General features: G+C 35.0%; 2 protein-coding genes across 2 annotated transcripts in view; both read right to left on the bottom strand.

Moving 5' to 3' along the window:
- On the bottom strand, window positions 1–6,717 carry LOC136811288 (dysbindin-like). The gene is made up of 10 exons (XM_067067905.1): window positions 6,589–6,717; window positions 6,004–6,063; window positions 5,781–5,816; window positions 5,505–5,558; window positions 5,119–5,179; window positions 4,765–4,897; window positions 3,967–4,099; window positions 3,411–3,634; window positions 2,923–3,020; window positions 1–474 (listed from the first exon to the last, which is right to left on the bottom strand). The coding sequence occupies exons 1-10, from the start codon at window positions 6,666–6,668 to the stop codon at window positions 1–3; spliced, it is 1,353 nt and encodes a 450-aa protein (XP_066924006.1). The 5' UTR covers window positions 6,669–6,717.
- A 16,401-nt stretch (window positions 6,718–23,118) lies between these two features.
- Window positions 23,119–23,817, bottom strand: part of LOC136811231 (glycoprotein-N-acetylgalactosamine 3-beta-galactosyltransferase 1-like) — a 68,160-nt gene continuing 67,461 nt past the window's right edge. The window contains exon 5 of the mRNA XM_067067844.1: window positions 23,119–23,782. Within this exon, the coding sequence (XP_066923945.1) occupies window positions 23,190–23,782 (593 nt within the window). The 3' untranslated portion in view covers window positions 23,119–23,189. The remainder of the gene's footprint in view (window positions 23,783–23,817) is intronic.

Raw genomic sequence — 23,817 nt, 5'->3', positions numbered from 1 at the left:
TTAAGGATCTGCATCATAAAACTCATCATCACTGCCACCAGGTGCAATATCCTCAGCAACAACTGGTCCACCACCATCAGTATTATCAACTTCATCTTGATCCTCCACACTATTGTCTTTGTTTATTGAGTCAGCAGGTTTTGAATTATCACTTTTCTCCTCTCTAGCGTCTTCTTTATTACTTTCAGTTTCTGGATGAATCTCTTGGTTACTTTGCTGTGGTTCTGGTGAACCTACTGGTGAATCTTCTGTATTTCCTTCATTGTTTTCTTCTTTTTTGACGTCGTCACATGTTGAAGAACTAATATCCCGACCTTTTGCTAGCTCCCTGTTCAAAATATCTTCTGGAGACATCTCAGAATAGCTTTCAGCTGTTTCGGCCAGCGTCGTGGTGGTGTTGGTATTCACTTGAGGGGTTGTTTTCTCGTTTTCTGGCTTTTGTTTTGCACTCTGCTTCTTGAACGAACTTAATTCCTGAAAAATTGAACAAAAATTGAAAGCAAGATTTTTCAATTTTCTTGATCACTTATCTTAAAATATTCACCCTTCTAGACACAAATTGATTCCTGGGGAGGATCAAATGCTTCTTAAAAACTGCTCAATCAGAGAGTTTGTCTTATTGTAATTTTTTCATCCTACTTATAAAAAATCTAAACAAGGAGCTGATTCCAAACCCGTGTATTATGGTCGTCAAAACGCGACTAAAAAAACGGAAAAAAAACAACTTACAATTAGACAAATTGAGCGAAGAGAAAACCGGTAAGTGAACATGAAGAAAGTTAAGAAATTAATGGAGTGAGGATAGATGAAGACCAAAGTCTGGCATCAGGTGTGGCCATGAGTAAGCATGCCCTGCTACTTAAGTCACCCGTCATCTAACCAAAAGAGAAGAAAGTGTTGATCAAGCACAATCTAGAAGAGGAGAGATTAGGAAAGAAAGGCGCAATATTGAAAAGTTTGAAAAGTTGGACTAGAACCCGGTTCGGTGTGCCGTATCCGAGTCGCCGTACGAATAAAAGAGAAGAAGGAAATGACGAATTTGCACATAAAAAACATATTATATCAATACGAATGGACTTCTTTAACCAAAATATTTACTAGTGTGAGTCGCCAATTCACACATCCTGCAATCAAGTGGAGTGCTACCAACCACTTAAATTTCTAGTAAGTTCAAACGAGACATTCACAATTTTCAAACTAAAAATTTTCTAAAATAAAACGATAAATCCGGATAAGGAGCCTAGACTTCGAAGATTCGAGAATCCAAAAATATTCAGCCAAGGTTGAGCCGAAATCTAAAATGTGAGCAAATCAGAAATTCAAAAATGAAAACCAGCTTTATTTTACCTAAACACAGTTTTTGTTCAAATGCTTTACTTAATTTTCACTTTATTTTTAATTACATCGTAATAAACGTTTATAATAATTCTTGATCTTTTTGTCTTTCAGTAAGTATGCCAAAGCGTTTAAACCAGAGCATGGGAAAATCAGGAGGTGCACGTAAGAAAATAAACTGTAAACAGAGCGCAACAAATCTTCCTTGCCCTTGTACTCGACCATTACGACACCAAGTATAATCATATAGATACTGAACGGCATAATACAAACAGCGTAGATTAGCAATATTATGTTCAAGATTTTAACGGCTGCTTTGTTACGTTTGTGTTGTTGTACTTCGATGTCTGTTGACGACACACGTGACCGTTTTCCCAAAATTCTCTTGGACCAAATATTCAAAATGGTAGCCAGAGTGACGACGAGTCCTGTTATTAGGCCCGCAAGAAACCAATGAACTTGTGACAAATAGGGCAACTTGTATATGAGATACGCTTCAACAGCCGCCAAAACCGCAAACAAATTCCAGCAAATCAGAGCAGAATAAACCTTTCTTTGAGGGACAGTGTAAAATGGTTTTCGAATAGCAAGGTTCCGAAGATATGAGATCATGATAAGTGTCCCAAAGCTTGTTAATTGAGCGTATATTGATACAGCTGTTCCGATACTAAGCGCCAAACAATCTGGAAAATTCAACATCTCAAGAAACGAATAATAAGGCATGATTAGAGCTACAATACCGTCCGTTAATGATAAATAAATGTAGAGTTTCTGAGACAATGTTAATTCCTTGTTAGTTTTGTTCAAACCATTGACCAATCCAAAGTTGGCCAATGTTGAGCAAAGAGATACAAGAATGCTGGCTGAAAAATAAATAATTGTATATTCTGCATTTCGAGATTGTTTAAGGTTTGTGACATTTGGCGTATTGATTGTATAGAGACTTTCATCGATGGTCAAGTGAACACATAGTATAAAATTATCCATTCTCGAAATCTTAATTTGAACTTGTTCCGTTGGAGTCCAATTCATATATTTTCAAATATCATTTTCAATGGTTTATCAAATATTTTTTCATAATTCCTTATTTTCATATTTTTGATAAAAAGAAAAATTAATTATAGCCAGCTTTCAGGCTTTATCCCCTTTGTTATTTTGTTTGAAATGAAATTGTTTCATTATAAAATTATTGAATAAAAACATTACACTTTTTACCCAACAGTTAACATCTCTGTTTCTTTTCCTATGCTATGGTATGGACGAGAAAAGCCAAATTTAAATTTTGAAGCCGATCAAAAATTATGATAAAAGAAACGAAAATTATTGAAGTACCCACCCCTCGACGTCTAAAACTAAAAAGTCTTTTTTCCTTAGGCAGAGGGTTCATTTGAGCTGAGGCTGGGTATATGCTTGAATTTCTATTGTATCTTACAATTGATCTATTGTTTTTCAAAGTCCAAATCTCAGTCTGGTTATGCTCATAAGCGTTATTTCTATAAAAAAATTGCAAGAACGCCATATAAAAAGAGCCAAATAAATTCAATGAAAATGACGACACTCTTTATTTTCGATAAGACAAAACCTTACCTCTGGTCCAAGGAATTCGCTAAGTGCTGAAAAGTCAGATTCCCCAATCTCAAAGTCCATGGACACACTTTGTGAGTTTGCCGAACCAGCAATTGGCTCTGAAAATCAAAGAATATACAAAGTTTTAATACGTAAAAGAGCTATGCTATCAATGAAGTCAAGCTATGGGAGAGGCTACTTCACTTATTGAAGGTAAAAGACAAGGGTTATCCTTGATTAAAAGAGGATCTTAACGGGTCGAGGAAGTGAAACCCAAGGAAAATAAATCCATTTAGCAGGTAGGCCTCCGCCACTCAAGTATTCAAAACCACTATCAAAGAATCATGTAAGACAGCACATTCATTGGTCAGTTTACATTTTTCTTACCAGCTTAAAATGAACTTGAATAAATAGCCATAATTTTTGTAAAATATATAATATGAGCTATATGAACTCATTTTTACCATTGATATTCACTTGATATGTCTTTAAAACTTATCCTAACTTACTTTCAACTTCACCATGCTGTATGTATTGATTCATTTGCTCCATGAAGGCATCTTGGTATGCTTTTTGTCTCTCCATAGAGGACCTCTTTTCTAGTTCTACTTTCGCTTTCGTTTTCGTCGGACCGGCAATGATTTTGGAAGGTGACGTCACTTTGTCTGCGGCTTGTTTAGAGGCTTGTGAATTCTTGCCTTCCACTATACTCTTCTTAAGGGTGTATTCGGCACTGGAAAATAGGCATGATAGGTTTTGAATAAATTTGTTTAAAAACGTTCAGTGCTTACCAGACTGGTCAGATCTTCATTAACTTTGAAGTTATGATGAAATAATATTATGATGTTAATGTGAAATCATTCTGTAGGGTATCCATCGAATTTTTTTTCCTTGAAAGCTCCGTCAAAGAATTTCCAAGAACAAGGAATTTGACCCAAATAAGTAATCGATGACAGTGGTTTATGTTGAAATTCAATGGGATGTGGTATAAATTGATGGACCTCCACACAAGCCCACAAATAAAAAAAATAAAAATATTATCTCATTAAGGGACGTTGTACTAACTGTTTCGTCTCCACCAATTGACTGAGTTTGATTTTCAATTCATTCTTTTGTTTTTCTAATTCCAATCTGTCACACGCATCTTCGTAGTCTAGAAAAGCTCTTTCGATTTGTTTCACTTGTTTTGCAATGGAATCTAAAAGAACGAAGATGAGAAAAAATTTAATTATATATCTTTTATAGAAAAATCAGTGACTGAGATAGAGTAGCCATATCTATAAAAAAGATTAATTCATATAGCTCTCGCTCTTATTTTGCAATAAATCAAACGTAATTTTTCAGTTTTCCTAAAGTGTAAAAGTTTTATCGAATCATAAAAGCCATCTGAATTTCTCAATTAATCCAGTTAACACTTTTCTAATTTCCACGATATTTCCAAGCTCCCTGACTAAAAACAACAGACGAAATATTTTTAACCTGCTAATGGCAGTTTCATGCTACGTCTTGTATCTGGTGATTATTTATTTCAAATGCATTGTATAGAAGTGATTCATGTTTTATTAAAAACGTCCACCATTATTGAATTAAACGTTCGATTTGTGCAAGGGATCGACTCTACAAATCGAACATTTGTTTCCATAATGCTGGAAATTTAACTAAAACATGAAACTTAACTAAACATGAAAAGCTTCGTCATATACATGAAAAATAGCGAAACTGATTGAATACCATGTTAAAATTTTATTGTTCCACTTGTTTAGTTCGCTATTTTTATAACAGTGATATTAATATATTAATAAATATTATTGGTTATCCCAGAACCTTGATAATGCCATAGGATTTCTTTAAGTGTACACATACCGATGCGACTTTGAGCAATTTCAACTTTAGACAAGACCTCAGGCAGAGCAACAAGGTTGTTTTGAAATCCTTCCAACAAGTCTTTAGATTTGTAATAGTCTCGTGAAAACGAGTTCATTGTAGCATCTACTTTCTGAAAAATAGAAAATACTCATAAGGTAATATTGATCGGAGAGTTGTACATTTTTTTCCGCTTATGGAGATCATAGCCGAACATTTCTGATTTACCTAAGATTTCTGAGATGTTAACCACTGTAATAAAAGCATCATAAACCAGCCCAATAAGTTTTCGAGCAAAATAACATTGTGTGTGATTGATTGAAATGAAAACACAACAGAATTTTAAGAACTGACATCACATTTTTCCACATTGATTATAGATTCTTCGTGCATTGTGGCCCAGTTATTCTGAAATCTACAGTAGAAAATAAATTACATATTTTGATTGAAGGAGATGATTTATTACTGTATGTATTTCTTGGAGAAAAACCGATTCCTTACCAACTTAGAGCCTGTTGGTTACCAACAGAACAATTTTAGCCACAGTGATATTTTTAATTTTTTTCCTCAGACTGACTAACTTCTTATTCTGCCTGCCCCTCCCTATAAAAAACGCTACCTATGCAAATCAGATAAACAGCACTATAACATTTCAAATGTTGGTATATTGAAATATTTTAGGACTTAATTTAACGGTGGAGTAAGTCCAAGATGTCCATTCTTGGGTTTCAAAGACTTACTTTTTGAACAAGTCATGGCCAGCACTCAAATTGACTGATAAAATATATTCATTCCTAAAAAGAGAATTTAAATTTTTTTTATCATTCATTGCCTCCTTTCACATCTTTCCAGAAATTTTCTAATGATATCATCAGCCTGTAAATTAGCATTCAAACAGTTCACTTTTTTTTTCATTTAAACTATCTTTGTAGATTCTCAAAGATGCTATTCGCATAAAATCTGATAATTTTTTTTATTTCTAGAGACAATATTATTTTAATTCATTGTAAATATACCTCAGTTCACCCCCGTCTTCAACTTCCATTAATTTCCTGGAAATAAAAAAGTTACAAAAATTACAATAGAATTCTGAATTATGATTATAGCTTTTATTTCACTATTCTGAAGGTGGTCAAATTTTAATTGTTGAGGGTGCCTTGCTTGCTTGGAGGAAAGAGGGAGAGCTTTGTGGAAAATATAAAGGCGAAAGGGTCATCGAGTAATATCTTTTTCGCAAACCTGGCTTTTTTATTTGCAATCTTGGCTTCTTTCTTTGCTTTCTCAGTAAAACTTCGTAGCCTGAAATAATAAAAATGGATTTTAATTAATTTAGATAATAATTGCAACCATACAGCTGATTATATTAAATAGTAGAGGTAAGGGTAGAGGGTGATTAATCCCTGCCTGTTTGTTACGGAGGTCGCAGACACCGAAATACCGACGCATATTTCTTGGATTACCTTCAACACCGACAGCAAAATTTGGTAAAATCCTTATTTTTGTCACCGAAATACCGTCACTTTTTCTTCAAACACCGAAACACCGACAGAAAAAAGGGTTTATACCGTCACACCATCAAACCAGTACGCCGCCCCCCCCCCCCCCTTATGAAGTCTGCAAAAAACTAAAATCTTTATTGGCAAAAAAAAATGTTGTTCGACATATTGATCAATTGAATTCATTATTTTGAATATTGAAATTTTCAGGGCATTCATTCATTTTAAAAAGGGCACTGAGAAACAAAGCAAAACACATTTTGGGAAAAAGGAAAGCTTCAAATTACTTTTAGGCAATAATAATAATAATAATAATTGTAAAGTTTACCCTGTCGAGAATTCTTGTTGAGTTTTCTGCATGGTTTCTTTCCATCCTCCAAGTGATAATTTCTTACTAAATTTATCCATTTTTGCTTGGTTTGTAATTTACTTCTCGTTTAATGTTTTTTTCAATATAATTTCTAAAAGAAAAATACGGAAATAGAAGTTGTCCCAAAATAATGGTTCTGACAAGATGATGCAATTAAAGGGACATTAAAGTAGTAAAATGTAAACATTGCGCGAACCACGTATCATTAAAGAGAACAATTAAAATCACGTGTCCAAAACAAACTTGTAAAACAATTGAACAATCAAAATTAGCCATATTTGGTTTAATTTTTTATTTTGACATGTGACATTTGTTTTGATTTTGTATTCGCTGCATACAGTTTGTTTAAAAACTTCGCAAGTACTGTTATGTCCCTTTAACGCTTGTACAATATTTAAATTTAAAGGCAAGGTTTGACCAAAAACAAGTAATTAATGACAATTCAGATGATATTTTGTATAATTCATATTTACACAAGCTTATAAATCTTCATATAAAAAGTATGATAAAAAATCTACTCAATTTTAGCAAAATTAGTTACATCTTGGCACCAACACCAACTTTTTCAGCTTAAACAGTATTGACCGTATTATAGTAAAATGTAGTATGTAAGAATCAAAACACTGTTTGATATCCGCGAAAACGTTTATAGCACCAGTAATATAAAGATAACATTCCTGCGACAATTGAACCTGGCAGCTTTGAAAGAGTCACACTGCTCTAAATACCATCAGACAAATTCATAATAGTATGATCATTATCCAGACTGTGAAATTCCAGTGGCTTGTTTTAGATCTGCAGTTTGGACAGGTGCTGCTTCAACAATATCAATGACTTTGTATGACTTCTTTTTGCTGAGTTTACGACATTGTCTTATGAGGATTAAATCTCCTTCTCTACATTTTTCCTCAGCATCGTGAGCAAAATAAATCTTTTTATGGTTCCAATACTAAATAAAAGAGATTGAACATTTAAGTAATTTTGAATCAATATCAATTATTGGGAAATAAATATAATCATACATTCCTAGCAAAAATAGTACAAAGTATTTAGATGGAATAGCAAAGAGCAGGCCTACCTCATAAGAAATGGTACAATGATTGTCAAATCAGACAGCGATTAAAGCAATTTTCTTCTCAAACAGAAAATTGACATTACACAATAACATAGCCCAGATTATTAACACTTTGCTGTAATTGCTAAAGCCTGAGGCAGAAAGTCTCTATTCACACTTTGCTGAGACAGAAATCCATCTTAGAGCTCATCAAGGCCCATTAGAACAATCTTACCTTTAATATCACAGGGTGCAGTTGAAGACTGTTGACACAAACTTTTACAGTCCTTTGCATCTTTGTACCAACAACTTGACCCAGAAATTGTGACATGTTTTTATTTATCTTTTTACTGTAAAAATAAAAATAATGATGATAACACTATGCAATATCAAACCAATAAATTTAAAAACCCAAAAATTACATACATTGTGTCTGGAAAAAGCAGAATACCTTAAGCGGATTGATTTTTGCGTAGATTGATTTTCGCTTGGACTTTTTTTTGCGAGTTAAGAATTGAAAATTTGTTGGGAAATCTGCCTAGCTTTTTCATCAAACTTTTTTTCATTTCCCCAAGGCATTGGTCAAAATTTACGAAAAATTAATACACGCGAAATTTAATTCACTTAAGGTAATATTCATAGATCAAACAAAAAAGAAAATCCATCAAATTAATTCAAATTCAAATTATTCAAAATATTTATATATTACAGAGTTTAAAATCATTGCAATACTGTATGATGGGAATTCTTTCAACCAAAATATCTAAACAATATTTTGTTTTTTGAAAGTCATGCAATTTGGGCACAAAACTTACCTTAACTTTTTTACAGATTCTGTAATGCTAGGGGGAGGGGGTGCTCCAAAAGTTTTCAAAACTGGGGGCAAACAGAAAAATTGACATCCAGGGGGGGGGGTTCAAAAAGGTGCAACAAAATTTTCCCTGCGGGGGAAAGACCTTTTCAACAAAAAACATATGGTAGATGTTTCTCTTTCTTGGATAATTAGTCATCTGTTTATCTTTCTTTTAAAGAAGTACACTTTAGTGTGTAATGCAAATTTCAAAGGTGTATAAGAGTAATTGGCCCCAAGAAAAAGGGGCCAAGGAAAAGGGGCAGAGAGAATAAAAATAGACACTTCTGGGGAGAGAAAATGCAAAAAGGGGGGGGGGGTAAAAGGGATTTTACATCTTTAGATGGGGGTTGAGAACTGGGCCTAGTCTAAAATTTCTGCGGTGGAACCAACCCAGGAGGAAACGAAACTGATGTTGATATCAACAGTTTCCATCAACTAGAATTTAGTCTATTTTAGGACTACAGGAACAAAGTTGTTTTTAGAAGTGACTTTTTTTCATTCATATAAAATATTATTTACACATTCGAAATAAATTCTCTTTGTTCATTTTGTTCATCTTATAATATTTAGTTCTTCTTCTTGCGAAATTTTTGTGGAATTTCAAAATTATTGAGATCAACTTTGTTCTGTTCTTTTAAAGGGACATTATCGTGAAGTTTTGTATGTTCAGTAATTTTGACTTTGTATGTGTTATCTTGTGTGTTCAACTTCCCTTGAACAACTCCTTGAAGCAAGAAATCACTTGTTTCATTAGCACATTGGATCTGTTGTAAAATATCCTCCGATGCGGTTAAATGTTTATTAGCCAGGAAGCTGTCTCTTATTTTCTCTCTACTTTTTGTTAATGCGACTGCATCGCCTGAAAACACTATCTGCCTTGTGCGTAAAAGAGTACGATAAGCACCTAAAACCTAAAAAAAAACATCAAAATACATAAGAAACTATACATCTGCTGGAGTAGTGTTTTTCCTTAAAATCATTTGTTTATCTTTTACAAACATAAATAGATTTTCTGTTCCAAACATCAAAGTAAGTGGCTATTGAGAATAATACAAGATCAATGATAGATGAATGATGATCTTACCTTTGATCTAAGAGACATATGTAATTACTTTTTTTAATAACTATTATTTTTAGTTCAATTTTTTCAACTGAAAAAAGAAATGGAAATAAGTCAGGCTCATAACAATTGAACGCTTATTTCTATGAAACCAAGTTTTAATTAATTTTGAACATCTTTGAAAGAAAAAGGGATATAAAAAACAACACAGAGTCTATATTTGAAATATTCTGTTTTCTAAGTTTCTGAATGTAAAAATAATTAGTTCGTATTTACAAAGAAGGAAAAAACTCACACCACAGTTATATCATTTTTCTGCATTCGATTTAAAGATTTAAAAATACAAGAAAAATACATGTTTAAAACTTAAATTTCACATGGTAAATAATATTTTTATTGTTTAATAAAAAATATTCTACTTTGTTAATTTAAGAAAATTTTAACATTCAAGGTCAGCTAAAAACCTTTTGAATTGCTAGCAATCTGTGTCTGGTAGCTAAAAATCTTGTAATCATTTTCAGATAATTTAAAAAATAATAATCTATTTGAATTGGTCTTCTTCGATTTGTTGAGCTCTACTTTTTCGTTCTTTGCTGAATTGACGCCCATACGCAAAAGCAGCAATGGATGAAAATAAAATAAGGCCTACGTTAATGCCAACTCTTCTCCTGTTCATTGCTTTTTCCATTATGACCAATCTATAAAAAAAATTACAAAATGTAACAGGATAATTAAGTGCTATTTCATTAGAAATATCATGAAAACAAAGTCACTAGTTTGAGAAAGAAGGCACGTCAGAATATAGATCTCATTATTTAGTATAATAGACCTTTTCATAAATTACAGTACGAACATTACTTGCCTCAATTTGAAATTATTGCAATGGTCATTAACTCCCAGCGGATTATATTAAAACTACTTTCTTTTCACAAAAAAATCATTTAATGCCTCAAGGGATATGATCACCATGGTAATTGTTTGAATGAAATTTTTTTTAAACTTCAATGGTTTCATTGTTCAACAAACATTTGAAAACAATAGTATGTCCTTACGAGACTTCTGATCCTATTTCTTTAGCAGGCAATGTGTTTGTAATGCGCAACCAGAATCGGTCAGCAGATGTTGTCATATGTTGTGGTGTTCTTTCTATTTGAAATGGATAAGATAAGAAAAAGAAAATTATTGAAAAGAAAAACATAAAAATAAAATAAAATTCAAAAATAAAATAAGAAATTAGATATACTAGTGAACGGTCCTTACTAAATGCTCTCAATAATTGAGAAAAATAGATAAAACTTTATACATGAACAACAAGTACAATATTTTTAAAAAATACATCTTTTTCTTACCAGACATTTTAGGATTGATGAGTTTTTCTGGTTTATTGGAGTTGTATTATATGTTTTTAAAAACTAAAAAAATGACATTTAAAATCACGTATGTGTATGAAATATTATAGCACTGCCTGGAACTGAAGTAATGACTTCAAAAACTTAAAGGAAAATGCAAAATGCCTTGTAGGGCATCAAAAAGGGTTTAAAATCCAATTTTACATTAAGACTGATTAAATAACAGTTAGTGGAAGTACTTCGATTTGTGAAGTGTCTTACGTCACATAGAACAAAAGAGAATAGCAAAAGAACAAAGGAATTACCCATAACCACCATTTCGCAACCATGGGAAATTGTCATTTTACGGAAATGGGAATCCTCATATCGAATAAAGCATCTTCTGATAATTTCATTCTTCCCCATTATTAGGCGTCGCACCCGTCGAGGAGTAGATGAGCTGAACGCATCAAAAGCCCTTGGGATAGTGAGGGAGGGTATGTAAAAAGATTGAATTCTAAGTCCAAAGAAGGAAAAATTGCCAATAATTAAGACCAATCAAAACTTGAAAAATTGCATATTTCATGTTTGGTGACGTCATTTAGGCCCTAAATGACGTCATCGAAAGGGTGATAAATTGTTCACTTCACTGAAATGAATTAATCATTTACCCAAAAGATTCTCTCGATGATTTCCGATCCAATGAGGGGTCATCCATTGCTTGAATCTTTCTCAAACTCGAGATATTGTATTTTTTTAGGTTTTGATGACGTCATCGGACCCAAAATGCCCCAAATTGAATATATTGATTTTCGAGAGTTTCTATATACTCACTTTTACGCCTCCCAACTTATTCTCCATTATATTCCCGATCTAATGAGGGGTCAATGACCTACCAACTCCTTTCCAATCTCGAGATATCGCATTTTTCAGGTTTTGATGACGCCATCAACTGAAAACGCCTAAAAATTCAGCCAAATTTCAAATTCGCACTCAAGCCTTATAACCCCTTTCATCTTATTCGCCATAAAATTCTCAATCCAATGAGGGGTCACCGACCTCCCAACTCTTTTTCAAACTTGAGATATCGCATTTTGAAGTTTTCCCCAAATCTGTGACGTCATTGGGTCCCTTTACCCCTGATGTTGTCAACGGTCAATTCTCGAATTTTGGAATTTTTGCGGTCAACGGGTAGCTTATGCCCCAAGGGTCCCAAAAAACAAAAAACATCAATTATTTCCACGGGAAAGTGGGTTTTTAAATTTGCGAAAGATTGACACTGCAACGATTTCTCCCTCAAAACGCTAATTTTCACACTCTTCCCCTGACCACTTTCGCTTTTAACCACCCACCCAGCCATCCAAACAGTCGGCCACATAACTCTGGAACCCCCATCTCAAAAATTCATAATGGCTCCCCCACGGCTCATTCAGAATTCTACGTTTAGTATATAGACTAGCCGTCACCCGGCGTCGCACCCGCCAAGGAGAAGATGATTATCAAAGTCGAAAATAATATACAGCCTAGAACAATGTTAAATTTCGTTTTCGCGCAAATTCGTCACATTATGTCTCGATAGCCACATACCTACGGAACTTATCCTTAGAGGCAATCGAGCAAGAACAATAGAAAAAATCTTTATTTGGCTCTGTAGAAAAATTGCAAAATAGAAACTCGCTTAAATTCATAATACTGATTATTTACCCCAAAACGAAACTTTTCTATTTTGTAAATCTTTCTTCCACTTCCCCATACGTAAAATATAGAGTACTTTCGTTTCCCCCAAAAACTTGCGAGGGAAAAATGTTAAGACCGCGTGTTGTCCTCGCGGATTTTTCTAGCGTAATTTATTTGTGTGATGTCATAATGTTATTGTTCTCTTCTCAGATTATTACTGACGGCACTTCAATCGCTTACGGGGTTGAACAATGGTTGACAATAGACCGTGACGTATACAACAATTAGTAGATATGACGCGGTAAATGAAAGTTCATCATCGGGTGGCTTGATAACTTTCGTGATTTCTTTATTTTTCTAATATATTTTATTTCTTCGTTTTAGAAAAATGATCTAGTGGGCAACACCCCTCCAACCCCCACCTGAAAAAGGTCACCCCCACCTACATAGGGTTACCCCCACCTGAAATCTCATATCAGCCCAACCCCCACCTTTTTCAGCAACACCCACCTAAATTTGTAAAATCTTCGAACCCCCACCTGAAAATTCAGTTTATCCTTTTTTCCTTTAGGAAACATATGTCAGAGGTAATGGATATAAAGAGATGTGCTTTGTTTGAACACTCACTCATTAAAATTAGTATTAGTTTTCTTTTAGGTTTCTTTTAGGTATCTAGTATAGTATGTGGAAAGTTGAAAAAGACAAAAAAGTACAAAATCAAACAAAGTTAAATACAGAAAACTTGACAACCCCCACCTGAAAAATGTTACCCCCACCTACATAGGGTTACCCCCACCTGAAATTTCTCATCAACCCAACCCCCACCTATTTTTAAAAATCTGAAAATCCTCAACCCCCCCCCCCAGAATCCAGGGGGGGTGCCCACTATGATGATTATAGTTAAAAATATGGTTTTATGCTATTATTTTTAAATTCGATATTTTAAATGCTGCCTATTTTAAGAAAAATTTGTAATTGGGCGGACAGAATAAAAACGCCTTTGTTTTCGACGCCCGACCGCCAAGATCGCGGGATTCTGGGACTTCTTTTGAGACGGGGGTTAAACATGAAAACAAAGAACTAAGTAGAATCGACTTTTTCAAACTTCAAATACAATATAAAATAATTTTGTAATCAAAATTTATATTTAAGAAATATATTGAAAAGTAATAATTCGTTATAAGCAAAGATAACTTGTGCGGAAAAGAAAGTCTTCATTCTCATTGACCCCCGGATTTTTTATTGCATAATTTCTACGGGAAATCGAAAGTAATTACATTTCGGCTTGTGATGTTTGAGAGCTTGGATGTTGGGAAGCTGCAAGAATAAAGGAAAACAAATTATAGTCTTTTTTCTGAAAAAAGAATTTAACAACATTCTGCTAGACTGATATGTTCCAACCGGAGTAGGATTCTATTCGAAGCCGTGCTCCGAATACCCCAACAGAACCGGAGTACGGCTTCGGATAGCCTATTGTTTAACTCCGGTTAGAGGTTAATACTCTCCCGCAGATGTTTTAAATTGAAAACGAAAGCAGCATATGGCGGAGCACAGATAAAGATATGAACGATATCAATTATTTTTTGATAGAAAAATAAGAGCATTCATTTTTTCATATTATCTTTTTTCCATTAATTTGCCTAAGCGTTAAGAGAGGGATGAACTAAAAGAACTAAAGTCTTTACACAAGGATCCTATCCATTCCATTGATTAGCCCCATAATTTTAACTAACTGGCCCACCACCAACACTGACTGTTCTTGATATTGCATTTGTATGGTTTCCCCAGGTATAATATTTCTGGGGTTGTCAAGATTTTTTCAAGGAGTTACCAGCTAGATCTTGGATCATGTGCTGCTTTTAAACCTTTTCTTTATATGATTACATCTTTATTTTTTTAGATTAGCTGGCCTTAGCTGTGACCACTGTTCACCTGGAAAATGGTTCATTGGATATCCAGATGCTGAAGCTTTTAATAATGTACTTTTCAGGCCCCTTTTCACTTGTGAATTTGTAATAAATATGCAAAGAAAAATCTGTTTCTTATCGATTTTATTTTTGAAATTAAAAATTAATGTTGTAAGGTAATTTTTTATTATAACTGTCACACTCCGTATATCTATAGGTGTTGAAAGTCTTATAAGATGATATATATATTATATATTACACTTTTGACACACTCCGTATAAATTTAGAAAAATGTTATAAGGTATTCTTTAATACTCCGTATAAGCTAGCGAATATGTAATATATGATTGGTAGATTATGAATGCCCTACTCAGGATGACTAGCCCTACTCCGTATAGCCTACAAATATGTAATATGATGTGATTGGTATAGTTGCCTCACTCCGTGAATATGTATATAGGAAATGTTGTAAAGAGGTTCTATATTACAGTGTTTCACTCTCTGTAGTAAAGGCAATAGAGATGTCATAACTATAAGAGGTTCTATATTTTACAATTTTTGCCTCCCATATTTTTATATTATAGACAATAAAAATGTTATAAGATGTTATAAATCACCGTTATCCCAACTGGCCCGATTAGAGCTTTAGCACGGGCGGCCGCCATTAGGCCATCGGAATATCAGTTAAAGACAAATTTTTGAATAAGTTTCGTAACGGGGAAGAGCGGGTGGTCTGGACGTTTGGTTTGACCGTACTTGGAATATCCGGAGTACTTGGAATAGCTATCTATTCGGAGCCGTACTCCGAATGAATGCCGCACTCAGGTTGTCACAGATATAATCTACCGTGAAGTCGGGTAACTTACATCAATGGAGGCTAACATGCATAGCCCTCAAATGAAAAATGGTAGAGGAAAGCTGCGAGCAGAGCTGCGTAGTTCATTTGTTTTAAATTTTGCTGCTTTGATTGGTCAGTCATTTGAGGGCTATGCATGTTAGCCTCCACTGATGCAAGTTACCCAACTTCACGGTATGTCATTCAATTAAAAATGGCAAATTTTTTCTCTTTGTTTGGAGTATAATTTTGCACGATGCCGTGCTAATTTGTTATTTAGCCATAGGGTCAGCCCAGGTCTAGGTCTCAGGCAGAAAAATAGGTCCCCCAAAGCCCACACTCACTCCTGTAGAGCATTGGGCAGTTCAAGTTATAGTCCGTTGTTACCCCCTTTGTGGGTGGACGGCATGGGATTTCATTGTGGTACCAATTCCCTGCAAAAATCTGAAATTCGAAAATGATATACTGTATATACGGATACACGGATACGAATGAGCAGACCTCACGGGTTAGGCTAACCATTTTATAACCACATGAGGGTACCCACCCTTGCATTGTGAGCCACTCACTCTGATCTTGTGATGTGATCTTGAGAGCCATAAGCAAAAGGTCTATACTTTGCTTTGGGTACTAGCTAGCTTTTCTAGAAGGAAATATCACTGTAGGACAATTCAATTCGATTGGTTACCAGTTACTTCAAAAGTAGCAAATCTAAAGAGAATAGTTCGTTCTTAAATAAAACAAAACAAAAGAATGATGAAAAAAGTGCTGTTTTTTACACTTCTTACCTACCGCCAGCCCATCCATCAATAAATGAGTACTGTACATACAGTGAGCAGTGAGTCGAAGCTACAAGTCTCTAAATGTATTTTGCACTGTCATCGTTTTCACTCAAACAACTCAGCAAAATCAGAAAGGAAGCTTTCAAAAAATTTGCAGACAGAAACTGAAACTTGAACAGTCGGCCTCCATCTGATCGTACTATATTATATTTAGGGCTATAATAATAATAATCTTTCTCTTTTAATCACCCCAAGGGGTATATCTACACATAGGCTATGTATGCCTTTAGGGATGTAGGTCAGTCCTTTTAAAGCGAATTACAAACATTGGATTATATTCAAATTGGGCCCAACTGAGCGAACATTGCGTGTTGTGCATGCTATGATCCGATATTTCGCCGGCCCACAGACGTCAATGACGTCAAACGACGTCTATTGACGATCGATGACGTTCTAGTAGAAATTGAGGGGGAATTGACACGGGCGGGGGGGCCGTCCACATAGTACGTACGCACTTAAGGGGGGAGGGGGGTTTCTCAAAAGCGTATGCTTGCGTATATGTACGTACGCAGAGAAAAAATTTTCATAGCCCCTTTTCCCTTGTTATTTTTGTCTACTTTTACTTGTGGGCTCTTAATTTATATCATCTGTTCTGGGAAAAAATGGGACTCCTGGAAAATGTATATCTGTTCTCTAGAAATATTATGCTCCTGGAAAAATGTACCAGCTATTCTTTAACTTATTAAAATGCTCCTAGAAAATGAGACCTTTTATGAAGAAAATTATAAAGCTCCCTGGAAAAAAATCTGGCATCTGGTTGTGTTTTTCACAATTTAACTCATGGATTTTTTGAACAGATTGTCCGCTGGAAAATTGTATGTGTTTTTCCTTAAAATTTGCTCCTGGATTTTAAGAACAGATGTCTTTAAGGCGACCCTGAATTTTACCTGGGTGTTTTGGGGAAAGTCTCTCCTAGATTTATCGCCATAAAATTTACTTTCCTGAAAAAAAAGAACAGATATTTTAAAAACAATCTGCCGGCGACTGCTCTTGAAGGAAAAGAAAAAGTTTCTTGATGATAAACATTGAGTTTCGTGTATGAAATAAAGGTCCGAACCAAACGATTTGACTTCGAAATTTACTTCAACCTAGGGTGAATGAAAAAGTACGTACTTTTACTTACCAGAGGGGGTATAGCCTTTGCATACGCTTGCGTACAAGGGGGGGAGGGTACTCGATTTAGAGTACCATAGTGAATTTTTCTTATTTGTCGTGTTCAAAATATAGTGATATATTTTCTGTTAGGCCAATTATTTCTGAATCTGAAGATTAAAAAATTGCAATGTAGAAGAAAATGAAGAATTTTGCGAAGATAAGTATTTCAACTTTGAGGACCTTTTCGGCGAAGAAAAAAACATTTTGAAACATTTTTTGTAAAAGCTTTTTCGTCTCAAAATTAGACAAATGCACTTTGGACAAATATCTGAGAATTAGATACATTTTATAATTAATTAAACAAGACGACTTGAAGTCGAAAATTTCGCATAATACTCGAACATCAACGACGAAGACGCGTGAAACGTGAATCCTGCAGCATTACATGTTTTTTTTTATAAGCATAACGCTTATAAGCATATGAAGGCTCAGATTTGCAGAATTCCTAAGCATAACATGAGCATATATGTCAGCCTAAAATATTTTTCAAGTGGTCATTTTTATCTGTTTTTGTTTCATTTTTATCTGGTTTGGTAGAGGTCAAGTAAAAAATAAGACATCCATGGCTAGCTAGATTCCATTGCTCCCAAAATCTGAACAAATTTTTTACAAAATTTCTGAAATTTCATTAAAAAACTTGGCTCGGGTGAATCATAAGCATAATTATTAAGCATGCAATAAGCATAAACTATGCCTGGATGCTTTGAGAACTTAAGCATACACGAGCCTGACCAAGGGGCATACACTTGCTTATAAAAAAAAAACATGTATGCATTTTGAATGAAGCGTTACACAAAATATACACAATGTATTGTACACACAGATCATCGATACCCTGTTTTTTTTTAATGAAAAATCTCAATCCATTAGAAAAAAAGATTCCTTCAAAAATGCGACTAAAAAATTCCATTCTATAAAGCGTAAACAAAATCTTTCAATTCAGAATAATTCAGAGAACTGCAATATACTTGAGAAAAACTTTGAGAAAAATAATTAAAAATTTTTTTGAAAATGAAAAAGAAAAAATGAACTTTTCATTCTTTGATGCCAGAAACCTCGTTTTGTGCTTTGAAGGAACTTGTGATAAAGACATTGTACTTTTCCAGAAAAAATTTGAATATGGGGGGGGGTTGGAGGGTATAACATTTTTTGGGAAACCCGCCCCCCCCCCCATGGACATTGTGACTTTTGATCCCCCGAACAACAGGTCTAACCCCCTCGCCCCGGACAAGCATCAGTTGATCCCATCGAGAGCAAGTTTACCCCCCCCCCCAGGACAAGGCAAATTTTGTAGATTTTTCACTACCCCCCTCCAGACACTATATCCCCCACCCCCATGTACGGACATTTTCTGGAAGAGCCAATTAAAGGCAAAAAGCAGTTGAGTAGTTGAGCTCCAGCTTCTGGACTAGAAAATTGCAGGGTAAAAACTAGCCAACTTTAAGCTTTAAAGAAATAATACTCCTTGAGATTAAACTTTGACTCCTTCATAACTGCTTTAAACTGCATCCCATTAAACAAACCTTTCCCAATATCTTGCCGTTCATCCAGTGAAGAATATATAGAGGAAAGATTCCAGAAAAGTAACAAGAATCTTAGTGCGGAAATGGGAATCTTATACAAACAACGGTACCATGATTCAAAATGAAAATCCTAATTAGCAAAAGGTGTATCAAGATTGGTGAAGTTTGATTGAAGCTCGATTAGTTTGATTTATTACTTTGTTGCCCATTCTTTTTACATTCCGACGGCTTATTAGCAGACGCCCACGCTAAAGCTTAAAGAGCGAGCCAATATCTATCATCCCATCGGGAAGGAAAAGCTGGAACTTTTACTAACCAAACTCATCTAGCACCAATCAAAATTCATCGGATAAAAAACTGTCATCATTTTAAAGAGGGACTGCTGCACATTGTGCAGTGGTGTATGGTGGGCTGGATCTAAATGTCCTTTGTACGGGGGTGAAAATAGGTTAATTTGAAATCTGCTGTACTGCACACCCCACCTTACCCACCGTAAATCACCGTACAATGACACTGTACGGCAGTGTCTAGGCACGATCGTTTCGATTATACAAAAATCATTGCTGAATTTCAATTTGACATGATTCCTAAGAAATATAATGAGATGGGCGCGGGTAACTTGCATCAGTGGAGGCAGGAGATTTGAGGGCATGCATAGCCCTCAAGAAATGAATGACCCGTTTGGTCATTAAAATACAAAGTTAAATCAAAACAAAAATGGTAGGTTAGAGCTGCAAGCGGAGCTGCGTAGTTCATTTGTTTTGAAATTTTGCTGCTTTGATTGGTCAAATGCTATGCACAGTGCGTCTCAAACCGCGATATTTCGAGAGCACGGAAGCGCGTCAAAACACCAGCTTTTTTAGAGTTTTGTCTCGTTTACCCAAACGCTGCAATCCTGCGTAGGCTTTGGGCTCAAGACTAGAACCCCCAATACGAGACATTGGCCTGACCGAAAAAAAATCATCATCATCAATTTTGTTAATTGTCAGAGTCGTTTACTAACTGGAAATACGCAACTTTCTGAAGTTTCGTTTTTTTTCGGTTGTGCTTCATTTTAAAAATAACGAAGATGAAAAGTTACCATCAATCCCGCGAGTAAAAGAAAGTACTCCGACTAGTCTACGAAAAGTGCGCTCGCGCGGCGAATAGAATATCTCGCAAATTAATATATGCATAAAACTGACGAAATCCTTTCTTTTTTATGCTTAGGTGACGTCACCATCGATCCTGACTCGACAATGGAGAACCAAATTTGGCAATGTATAATTATTACGAGCGGCCGAGAAAGTTTGTGTGACGCAAAAATTGCGCGATAAACGAAGCCCTAGAAGAACGCCCACTGAAAATTGAAACCAGGAATTTATTGAATATTTCACTAATGAAGTATCAAACTTTTTGTTTTTTGTAATTATTATAAATTTATAATTTTTAAATACTATTTTTTGAATGTCAAAGGACAATTAAAGTGAATTTAAGCTGATTGGGTGGATATTGGGCGGACGGGCGTTTTGCACGTGCCGAGATTGGAAATTAAATGAGAGTAAAAGACGGGGGCGTTTTAGTATGTAATATTAATTCATTATTATTTTATTTTTATTTTTCGCGAATGAAAATGAATTTTTGATTTTTGAATTAAGGAAATATAGTATAATATATTGTATTTGATTGTCAATGCCAAAAGATACTTACGAATAATCTGCTGTGTTGCTTCGCTATTTACCCCCGGATTGTTTTAGTAGGCACTTCGGTCACGTAAATAAAAACACGTGTATATGTTGAAGCCGACTGTGGACTGACCGCAATTGCAATTACATAAATTATTGTAGAAGGGAAACGCTTGAGACGAATGTTTGGGAAATCAAAAAGACAACTTTTGTGAGAATGTTGAGTTTTGTTTATATGGCTGTTTGTGTCGCACTGATGCAAGTTACCCTCCGCTCCACTGATGCAAGTTACCCGACTTCAGTTCACGGTACTTGCTAAAAAACTGACTGTTTGTCACAACTGGTTTCACTATTAACACATAACTATCTGGTGAAAAAAGGGAAAAATATCATACCTGTGCTGTTTGTAGTTTTGGTGAAGAAGAGAAGAGAGGGCTAATAATATGTTGTTGTTCTGGAAAATTAACTCTTTTTGTACTACTTACTGAGCATGATCAATTTGTTGGTGCAGTCACTAACTACACAAACATAAAATACTTAGTAGTAAACAAATAATAAACCTCTTTAAATGCTCTGCAAAAGACCAGAAAACATGATAAAAATTTATAAAATCAGCAGCAAGTTTCAGCAAGCATGTGCAATCAAGCAGCCATTAAAAAGTTCTCACGATGAATGATGTTTACAAAGGCTTGGTTACACTTCTTGCACTAGCGTATTTTATTTATTAAGAAAAGTCCTGTTTTTTATCACTTTTTATCTTTGTGAGTGAGTCCACCTTTAGAATATTGGCCGTAGTACGCCCGCAGCCAAACGCCCACGCCATAATTTGCGCCCCAAAAAATGTCTCGCCACATACATACACGGAAGGCTATCGTAATACTTTCGCTAAGCGAAATTAATAAATGATGCATGATCAGACAATTGTTGACAGATGCTTATAAGGATAAGCATCCATTCATCGAGTATATACCATTGACTTCCAAGCCCGAGGGGCTAGACTCAAGACTCCTGGATGGGAAAAAAGCTACTTATTTTCCATCCAGAACGCCCGCGCGTGGTTTTTTCACAAACGTCGGATTGAAAGTAAAATTTATCGCTAGATTTCAAAAAATGCAGTCCTCAAAAACAAAGGAACCACTAGATACAATCCGTCGTCATGATTACGGCGCGTTCTAGTTGCGTTCTTTTTTTTGAACAAAACTAGATGTGTATCCTGATACAGTACGATTTTTTTAAATTTTGGTATTCCTTTGTAGGGTTTGTATTTTCATATAATTTATTAAAAATACTAAAAAAAATATAGAGTCACTTTACTTTTATATAAATTGATTCAAAAAATATCTACAATATAAACTTTTGATCGATATTCATAAAAAGCCACAAGTGGCAGTGCCAAAATTTCTCATTGGTTGAAGGCTTTATCGACACCCATGTCTCACAGCCCCGCTGGAACTTCTTCCCACAGTGGAGATTCAGGTCAGAAAACCCAGCGGGGATGGTTTTGGAATGCAATATTTTTCCATTGAATTTCAAATGGGGACAGGGGCGGGGGGGGGTTCGGTAGTAAAACCTCAGACATATATGAGTAGTAAAAGGATTTTTACGAATTTTTACATACCACCACCCAGACCCTTGGAAGAGGTATTTTACTACCCTGGTAGTAAAAGTTTTTGGGACAATTTGTCATGGAGACCACCTATTTTTTGGTTGCTTTTCGGACTGATTTTACAAAAAAAGCTAAAAAATGATTATTTCTGTGACACATTTTTCACTTAGTGCAAAAATTAACGTTTTGCACTTAGAATTAAAGTCTTTTTTTTATTGACAAACATTTTCGAGAATTTTTTTGTTTGCAGCAAACAACTTTCCACAACAGAAAATATTTTCAAATTATAAAAATTTTCAGATTTTTTCAGAAAAGTCATTCAAAAAATTAAAAGAATTACAAAAATAGCTAAAATTTGCTAATTTTACCAGTTTTAAGTACCCAGGTTGTAAAATTGTTTCTACATTTAACACATAGATACGACCCATTTTAGTATTTAACTACCCTGGGTAGTAAATCTTTTTTTCGATTTTTGATTTTTCGTCACACCACCACCGTAGTAAACGTCATTATATCTGAGATTTTACTACCGACCCCCCCCCCCTGATGGGGATGGAAACAAAATCAATTTCCCATCAATTTCAAATTTCAAATTATAAATATTCCGTCAGGGATGAATCTCTCGAATGTTATTACTTCCAAGAACAATATAACAACCCCCTATACCGATGAACAATTTCACGGTTGAAATGGATTATTGGTAGACAGAACTGATCACGCTCTAATAAGAGCTACTATTTGTAAAGTAAAAAGGGAGATGATACCAAAATTAGTGCGAAGATTGTTTTGATATTATTTTTTTCTCCGGTCTCACTAGGAATGAGCTAAACCAGAAAATGGAGAAGGTGACCCCCTGGATTTTTTTTCAATTAATTAGGACCCCCTTGGACTTTTTTTCCTCATTTTTCCGACACTGACTACCCTGGATTTTTGACCTTATTTTTCCGACCACTTTAGACGTCACACTTCCTCAACATAGGGGGTACAGAGTATTTCTAGAATAGCCCAATGTCTCCCTTCAGAGCACCACTTGTAGCAAACTATGCTGAATGATGTTAGTTGTGTACATGGTGCACACCAAACGGCCTCAAATGATAAATAAAATATTCCATCACATACATCCGGTTTGGCGGAATATAATGAAAAGCTATACTATGGTCTGAACAACATCCGGGTCCCGATTTGACCGGATGTTTATTATATTTATGTAACCAGTTCGTAGTGGGTATACCATTTGGTACTAAATGATAATCAGGCGCAAACGGGTGGAAACTTTCACGCCCAAATTCGTCTCTAGTATCACCGGGTGCAACGCCCATCATTCGTAAACATACGCCTACTTCTGCATCCTCGGCGCCTGCTTTTAGTTTGCAAACACTTGGATCACGTAGTACTTGGTTGAATACTATCAGGGTGGCTTTACTAAAAACATAGCCCGCCCCACCAGAGTTGTAGCCGCCAAAAGGGCGGAAATGTCGCCCAAAATAATGAGTCTGACTTGAATTATGTTTTGATAAGAAATAACGTAGATTTTCGAGAACGACAAATGAGTCATCATCGGCTTTTAAGAACCAATCGGCGTCGTAGAAATGGTGCTCGTAAATATATTTCCAAGCTGCGCGTGTTTTTAACCACAAGTTTTTTCGACCTGGATAAAAAGAATTAAAAGCAAAATTAGAACAA

Source organism: Clytia hemisphaerica, unplaced genomic scaffold (assembly GCF_902728285.1).
Source record: "Clytia hemisphaerica strain Z4C2 unplaced genomic scaffold, Clytia hemisphaerica genome assembly, whole genome shotgun sequence".
NCBI lineage: Eukaryota > Metazoa > Cnidaria > Hydrozoa > Leptothecata > Clytiidae > Clytia > Clytia hemisphaerica.
Note: the sequence above shows the minus strand (reverse complement) of the source record. Positions and strands in the feature narration are given on the sequence as shown.

What these genes read in the sequence shown, in the direction of transcription:
- LOC136811288 (XM_067067905.1), bottom strand. Translation starts at nt 6,668, where the DNA reads ATGGATAAATTTAGTAAGAAATTATCACTTGGAGGATGGAAAGAAACC. An exon ending in CAATTGGTGGAGACGAAACA is followed by an intron (nt 3,635 to 3,966) that starts GTTAGTACAACG and finishes CCTATTTTCCAG; the next exon opens with TGCCGAATACACCCTTAAGA. An exon ending in GCGAATTCCTTGGACCAGAG is followed by an intron (nt 475 to 2,922) that starts GTAAGGTTTTGT and finishes TCAATTTTTCAG; the next exon opens with GAATTAAGTTCGTTCAAGAA.